Source organism: Streptopelia decaocto, assembly GCF_964273445.1.
Source record: "Streptopelia decaocto genome assembly, chromosome: 5".
NCBI classification, from domain to species: Eukaryota; Metazoa; Chordata; class Aves; order Columbiformes; family Columbidae; genus Streptopelia; species Streptopelia decaocto.
In genome coordinates this window covers 70,326,458-70,335,142 of record NC_138659.1, presented here as the reverse complement: position 1 = coordinate 70,335,142, position 8,685 = coordinate 70,326,458, and the positions used below count along the sequence as shown (strand labels likewise).

The 8,685-nt window shown below is 39.4% G+C and overlaps 1 protein-coding gene across 5 annotated transcripts in view; it reads right to left on the bottom strand.

Moving 5' to 3' along the window:
* The window catches only part of PTPRE (protein tyrosine phosphatase receptor type E), a 98,597-nt gene continuing 89,912 nt past the window's right edge, over nt 1–8,685 (bottom strand). For all 5 annotated transcript variants that reach the window (XM_082053258.1, XM_082053256.1, XM_082053257.1 and 2 more), the window contains 3 exons: nt 8,084–8,244; nt 4,126–4,261; nt 1–3,070 (listed from right to left, as the gene is read on the bottom strand). In XM_082053258.1, the coding sequence (XP_081909384.1) occupies nt 2,996–3,070; nt 4,126–4,261; nt 8,084–8,244 (372 nt within the window). In that variant the 3' untranslated portion in view covers nt 1–2,995. The remainder of the gene's footprint in view (nt 3,071–4,125; nt 4,262–8,083; nt 8,245–8,685) is intronic.

Genomic DNA, 8,685 nt, shown 5'->3' with positions numbered 1-8,685 from the left:
CTTGCATCAGAATGTATTAGATCTTGCAATTTGCATATACAAATAATTCAGCAACATTCACCGGCATTAAAAACACAGGAAGATCAAATTATAAATGTAATAAAAGAAAATAATAATAGCTGAAACTGTATAATACATACATATATTATAAAGATTTGACAAATTAAATACAATTTGGTTATACAGAAAAGTTTCAATAACTTTACATTAAAAATGGTACTGGGGAAATGAAAACATTTCAAAATACCGAACACAGGCGGTCAGGCTCATTTGAAAAGTTTAAAAAACTGATACGTAAAAATACCCTAAAAAACCACTGCTAATTACAGTATGCATTCTTCGTTAAGGCCCAATTCAGCAAAGCACTTAAGGGATTGCTTCGGGAACACAGAACCTACGGGACGGAAATGTCTGGCGAGATGTCGTAAAGCGAATGCTTAAATGCTGAGGTGAACTGGAACCCATCTGAACACGGGAAAACAGCCAAGTCACATAGTGACCAAAACCACACACAGATCAGAACGTACAGCTTCTAATCGACTGTTTGGCATTTTAAAGTCATTCCATGCAACAGAGGAAAATTGAAAAGAAAATTCATATATATCTATATCCAGCTCCCCAGTTTGGCTGCTGCAAGGAGCAGTCTGGGGGCTGAACACACAAACTGGAAAGCAAGCTCTTAAATGATAAAAAAAGCCACTGTGTAACTATATTGGTGACTTCTGAAACATATTATAGCTATTTCTGTTTCCTCCTACATATCTTAATATAGTTAGCAACTAAAATCCAAGTACCCACTCAGTGTCTGATGTATCAGTTTAACTCCATTCTACTCCTGGCTGTAACTATGAGTAGCTGCAGAACGAACCCTTGGAGTAAACCCCGCGGGTAGGTGGCAACCCTTAATCCCAGCTTTTAAGTAAGGGACCCAAAAAGCTGCCCAACAGACAAATTAGTTTTTCAGTCATAGGCAGAATGTTTGAAAAGATCCTGACATTGGGATCTAACGGAGCCATAAAACAAACGGCCTTGCCAAACGGTGGGAACTCCTCTGCGTTATTTTCTATCATAGTTGCACCTCTCTGAGTCTCCCTGTGCTACAAATGATCATGCTGAAAACCTCGCTGGAGCGGTTTCCATAGCAAATTTATTCGATGGCTTTTGAAAACTTGATAAAATTACCACATGCAGTAGCGTAAACTTACTCAGCATTTGTTGTCGTTACTCAACACCCTCAGCGGCTTGAGCGTATCTTCTCATAGCAACTCACAACAAAGGTTTAGTCGTTAAACAATCTTGTTTAAGTGCATAATTTACTGTACAAATACATACAGAAGTGCAGCGATGGGAAGACAAGAAGCAGTAAATGGCAGCGATCAGAACAGAAGTTTCTAAACTGCACCTTTTCCATCCAAAATGAAATAAAAGGAGAGGTTTGAACACCTTCCCGTCCCCTTGCATTGTTACAGAGTGTAACGCGATCTGTTATCGGACATAAAAACAGCCATGGGATAAAATAGTGCAAGAACAGTGAAATGATCTGTGTAAGCTGCTTATTTTAAATAAGGCTTTTATGTTTGCATTGAGAAAACCCAACCAAGTGGACGAGACAGAACTATTGCATATTAGTTACGCAATTAAAGTACATATTCACAAGACTTTGTGCTCATTAATCCATATATTCATTTTCAAGAGTGGAAAATATATACTTTTTAATTATTCAATATTCGGATGCCCCGTGAGTTTTGGATTTTCTAACCCCCAAGCGGATCCTGTTCAGGGCTACAATAAAGACTTCTAAACTTTATTTCACCAATTATATTATCAGTAGTACTTTCGTTAAAAATATATCTATGTACACAATGATAGACTCCTTTTAGATAATGGAATAGTTCCTTTTTTGATAATATATATGGGAGGGTAAGAACATAAAGGAGCTTTTGCTACAAGGCTTAATGTTGCTAGCATTACACTGTCAGTAAAACCTTTTTTGAGTCGAAATGTTTGTTTGAGTTGAATCAAAGAATAACACTTCATCCCTTTCAGCTTTTCTCAAAGCAATGGGAAATTACGCACGTGTATATAGAGATAGTGCCATTTATCGCCATTTCTGACAACGGCTATAAAGTCTCTTCAAGTAGACAAGTCCAGGTGTTGCAAAATATACTCTTCTGATATGCAAAATATTCTCAAAATAGTGATAAACTCACATTGTTATCTTTCTAAATTGATTGAAGCTGGTGTATTATTTAGGAAAAAAACAAAATAAACGGACTTTGAAAGCTATATTGAAGCAAAAATTCAAATCTGTATTTATACTGATTATATCCTATTGACAATAAGACTCAAAATACAACTGCCATAACCTGGAGGTTCTTAAAAACAGACTTTAAAAGCAGTTATATTTTTCAGTTGGACTGTACATTATTACACATGAAGAGCCACATTCTGATCCCTTTATCATTAACAGCACTTCACGCGAAGCCTCTTTGCCTTCAATGAGACCATCTGTGAAATAAATTACAAGCAAGCATGAGCAGGTTATCAGAATGTGTCTCCAAATAAAGATCTATTTTCATAGTGAAGAAAAGTTCATGGCCAAAACATGTTTAGTTTAAGTATATGTACCACAATTCACTTTTTTTTTAGTGCGAAATGTAAATCACCTGTGTAAAGTTTCAAGAATTGGGAGATAACATTATTGATAAATACTTAGAAGTGGAAAACTTCAAAGAAATAGACCCTCAAGAATTAATTTACTGTTATTTAGAATAAAGATTTCTATATCATCTTATAGTTATATACTGTGTATGAACATTATACTTCACTTTAGAAGATATTTATATTTACGAAATAACTTTATACAGCAAACGCAACTTTTAGAGCAAACACAAGGTCATATTTACAGTAAAGTCAACAATCAGAATGACATGGAATAAATTAACAGAATATACAACTATTTATACAGACAAATTAAAAAATAAGGCAGGAGTTTTCATTTGAAATTAGCGTAATCGGAAAATATGTCGATGAAATCTTGTACCACTCTGTAGCAGAATTCATATTGTTCCTGGAAAACAATAAAAATATATTAAAATGATGTGTAAGATGTAAGATGCGCTTTGGTTGCGCCTTACAACTATATCAGAGAAAACAAATGCTGGTGGTAAATACAACTCGTTCTACTTGGGCCACGACTTGGACCAGTAGCTGAGGATGAGTCAATGTAATAACGCTGATGAGAAATGGAACCGGCATCTGAATTCACTCGGTTTTACAGAAGCATCTCCGCAGGCTCAGCTGGGAATATCTGCGGCAATTACACCCTTAACTAACGTTATTAAATCACAGAGCCAGAACCCCAAAAGAAATATTTCATCCCTGGCTCAGCGTGACTGTGGATAATCCAGTTCATAGAAGCATCGAATCATCAAATCATCGAATCCCAGGTTGGAAGAGACCACAAGGATCATCTGGTCCAACCCGTCTTGGCTAAAGAAAGTTCTACTTGAACCCCTTTCTTATCATCCATAGGATGGAGAAAACAACTCCCTGAAAAACACGTTTTGAAATAATGGTTTCTAAAGAAGTTTCAAATTACTGAATGGAAGCTGCTGTCAAAATACAAAATAGCAGCATTTTTTTGTATTTTCCAAAAACTTAAGTCTCAAAAAGGCTTTTGGATATTTATTCAATGGGGAAAAGTGCCTGGGCCAAGCTTCACATTTTACTTGTAGATGACTTCAAAGAAGTCAAAGACTTTTCTCCCTTTCAGGGATCAACCGCAAGCCAATTTAAGCCCAGTTTAAGGTAAGAAAGAACAAGGGGTACAGAGCTTAAAAGGCATTTACTTCATATGTTTTGTTATTCGCAGCACTCAAAAGACTTTGGGTTTAACTGTCTCCAGTTCCTAAAAGACATGGAATGTTTAGCCAAGCTGCATTTTTAGAAATGCCATAACAAGAAAAACCTGTAAAAACCCAGATTTCTGATAATACCTTGCACACACACAGCCATCATAAATTATTTATTTCAACCTGCTAAAAAACCCCTTTCTTCTCCTCCCACAAGAATATTTACAAACACGCACCCTTTGACAAAGAGCCGGATTGTTAAATATCATACCAGTGTTTGCACCATATGTGGCCTTTGCAGTCTTAAGCTCTTCACAGCTTGAAATACATCTAAGAGCCCTTCAGCCTTCACTCGCTCCAGAATATTGCTGAGTGCTATGAAGGTACCTGTTCTGCCAGCGCCAGCACTGCAACAGAAACACATTTGCTTGATATAGTTGGATAAAAATGTTAAAAGAGGAATAAGTGGGATATAGAATAGCCAAATGCTGCTATGAGCCAAATTCGACTCTTCTTTAGGCTTAGTTTGTCACCTCGGCTATGCTAGAAGGGAGCCAGAATTAATGGGAATTAACTTGGAGCCAGACTGCAACCAATAAAGGCTCATTAAATAAAGGTTTATTAAATAAAGGCTCACTAAATAAAGGCTCATTAAATGAAGGCTTGTCACTGAGAGCTTCTGTCTGAAAGTGGGAGATCCTGAGCACCTGGACACCCTCAGCCGAGGTCTGAGCCTCAAAGCATGAACTGGCAAAACCGTTATTAATAACTCAAATCTGCTATTAATAACTTGAATCTGCTATTAATAACTCAAATCTGCATTTCTCTTCAGCAAACACAACTTTTGGTGCTCCCGCACTCTGCTTTCGGTTTTATTTTGGATGGGGGGGAACACAACTTTGAGGTTTTCAGTTGCAAAACGTGGCTATAATGCAAAGAAGGACTTTTGAGATCAAATCCACTGTTCTCTATTAGGTTGTGAGTTATGCATTGTGGACAGATAGGAAAGCATTATTATTATTATTATTATTATTATTATTATCATCATTATTATTATTTCATAGTAATTTTATATTTTAATGACTCTTACAATCTAAGCCATTTCTTAAATAGATGTATAAATATAAGGACAAACTAAATCAAGGCTATGTATCAGGCTCTACTACATACAAGAAACTGAAATCAAGTGTTCTGCCTCTATCTCGACTACAATAAGCAACCTGATGCACTGCAACAAAATATCTGTAGTTCCTTTTGTTTCAGTATATTTGACTCGATATTTTGTCCTTATCTCTGTTTCAGAGCATCATCCTGTGGAAACAAACCATATTTCAGTGATTGTTATCTGATTTATTATGCCTAACTCTAGAGGAAAAAAAAAAATAATCAAAAATATTTATTTCTCTCTTCTAATCACACTAATTAGGGACTATATGACCCCACCAAAACGGTGGCTGTGCACTGGAAATCCAATAGCTTCAACGGGGAACAGTTACTAAAAACAGGAGGGTAGGATGGAGTGGAAGGTTCACTGCACTGCTCGATAAGGATAAACACAATATTTATTAAATTCAAAATTTCAACGTGTTTCAACCAGAAGTAGGGGAATTGTAATCACATGTCATTGCTTCCTATCAAATACAAAAAAAATCTGATAAGCACAAGCTTTATGAAAAGATTAAGTGGAAATGCATGTATCGTCAGCTGGATACATTAAAAGTTGTGTTGGAGGAAAAACGAACAGGTCTGAGGTATTAGATGTGTTATTCCCTTTAGACAATAAAAGACAAAGTCTACGAGGGTTCAGATTTCTTTGTAACTAGCTAATCTCTGCCACTCATCTGTGGTTTCTAGAGGAACCCATGAGTGATGCATTTCAGAACAGGTCTACAACGGTCAAAAGATGAGGACACGGAGACATAAAATAGACCTGCACACACACATGGTCACACACGTTGCTTGTTCATCAATGCCTAGAAGAGGTAAATACTCATTGCTTTGCACTCCATTTTCAATGCTTTTTGTGCCAGGCTCATTCTCCTTCTTTCTTTCCCAAAACAGGCTTTTAGCAAATCCTTAAAGCTCATACAAGTTGGTTTTTTTAAATTACTTTTAATAATTTTTAGTATTGATACATGGAAAACTAAATTGCATTTGAAATGCTGGAGAAAAATACATGTTGTCTCATGGGAACACAGTGCTACTCCTTGCATACTCAGTTCTCTTTCTGCAATTCCCTTAAAAAAAGAACATAACTTATGAATTTGACTCAAACTTGATTTCTTGAGACAAAGTTCAAAGGCAAAGGGCACACAGAATGGGCCAAGACCGGGCAAAAGACAGAAGTAAGGGATCTCTGAATAACACAGCAGTCTTGCATAGTTTAATTAGTAGAGCATGGGAAGGAGGAGATGGTGGAGAGACAAAAAGCGTAGGTACCCAGGAACTAAAGAGAAGTCAGCTCACACACACTATGGAAGATGAGTTGGGATTTCGAACAGATTGGCTTTGAATTCTGTTGGCAACTCAGCAAAACCCTTCCAAACTATTGAGGGCTATGCCTTGATGCTACTTTAGAATTGTAATTTTCAGAAGCTCCTTAAACTGTTTATAAGTAGTTGGATAAAAAAAAAGAACAAAAGATTTCACAGGTTCATGTGAACACTCTGAAAAATCAGGCCTGGACTTGAAATGTGTTTACTTATTCATAAAGTTACATCCATTTATATTTGAAGATTCAAGTATCACTTCACGGAGAAGTTTTATCTCTTACTTTACTGGATACTTTACCCCCTTTAATTATCATTCAGAACCCCAGCATTGCAAAACAAGCAGCTGATAAAATCTGTCAGATTGCAGAACCAAGCACAAAACGGCATCAATGCCACAGCGTGCAGCCACCATGGGGCTTCTCCAGGGAAAATGTATGACAACGGCACAGAGCAAAACACTTGTGAAGGAAGGAGGAGAAAGCTTTAACAATGAATATGCTAAAAACAAGCTCGTGTCCCAAAACACCAACAAATCCGCGTCCTGGCTCAGGCTCCTGGGGACTCTTTGCTCCAACAGAGCATGAAGATCCAGGTGACATTGTAGACAGCCAGACACAAACCAGAGACCAAGGCAGCACCTCAGCACTCAAATGAGAGCAAAATAAAATTCAACATAAGCTGCAGAGAACAGCTGTAGTACGGCTGCTCCTATTTCTAACTCGAGCAGCAGCAGACAGGTTCTTTTATCAAAATATTTCCAAATAGCCAGTGAGTCTATTTCTCTGTTGATAATGCTACAAGAATAATTCGAGTGGTGCATAAATCACAGAATCCCAGAATGTCAGAGGTTGGAAGGGACCTGGAAAGCTCATCCAGTGCAATCCCCCCATGGAGCAGGAACACCCAGATGAGGTTACACAGGAAGGTGTCCAGGCGGGTTGGAATGTCTGCAGAGAAGGAGACTCCACAACCCCCCTGGGCAGCCTGGGCCAGGCTCTGCCACACTCACCGGGAACAAGTTTCTTCTCAAATTTAAGTGAAACCTTTTGTGTTCCAGTTTGCACCCACTGCCCCTTGTCCTGTCACTGGTTGTCACCCAGAAGAGCCTGGTTCCATCCTCCTGACACTCCCCCTTTCCATATTGATCCCCATGAATGAGTCCCCCCTCAGTGTCCTCTTGTCCAGCTCCAGAGCCCCAGCTCCCTCAGCCTTTCCTCACACGGGAGATGCTCCACTCCCTGCAGCATCTTGGTGGCTGCGCTGGACTCTCTGCAGCAGTTCCCTGTCCTGCTGGAACTGAGGGGCCACAACTGGACACAAGATTCCAGGTGTGGTCTCCCCAGGGCAGAGCAGAGGGGCAGGAGAACCTCTCTGACCTACTGACCACCCCCTTCTAACCCACCCCAGGTACCATTGGCTTCCTGGCCACAAGGGCCCAGTGCTGGCTCATGGTCATCCTGCTGTCCCCAGGACCCCCAGGTCCCTTTCCCCTACCCTGCTCAATATAGTATTTTCTTTTTCAGAGGAAAAACTAATCAGTGACTCATTTAAAACCAAATGGGCATTCTCTGAAATTCAGCAAAACTCCAGAAGCGGCATCATATTTTGTAGCAAAAGGCTGGAGAAGCTTATCCAGGCAGTGGTTGGTCCTGGGGAGGTCCTTGTCACAGATGTCCAACATTTCTCAGTGGTGGGATCATGACAGAGACAATCCCACAGTTCAAACAGGATGTTTACCTGCAGTGCACAGTGATGGGGTGGTTGCCTGTTTGCTGCTGCTGCTTTTGGACGGCTGCGATCAGGTCGATCATCCCTTTGCCTTCCGCAGGAATCCCGATCTCCGGCCACCCGTGGAAGTGGAACTGCCGAACGAGCCTGCTTTGCTTCTCCTGGTTACCCTGTGTGCCGCAAAACACCAGATTGATCCCGTCATAACTTCAAAGTGGAAACACACTCCTAACCTTAAACATTTGTAGCATAGATTTCGCACCACTATAGTGGAGGGGCCTGTTTGCAACGTCCATAATATATTGGTCATGCAAACCTGATAGTTCTGTCTCCTAATTCCTCATCCCCTGTGCTGATAATTGAAACCTATAATTTTCCTTTAGATTTGCACAACTGCTTCAACTGGGTGCTACTAAGGATATACTCAGAGGTTATGCATTCTGAGTGCCAATGGTTGAAAGCTTTTATCATGCACAGGCCAAACCCAAAGTGCCACGAAAACAACGCAGTTCATGAAATGTGCTCATCTTCGCACCTGCTGCTTGGAAACTTGACAATTTTTCGCCTTGTCTTTATGCTTGCTGATTAAAAACGCACTAAAAGTTCACGTA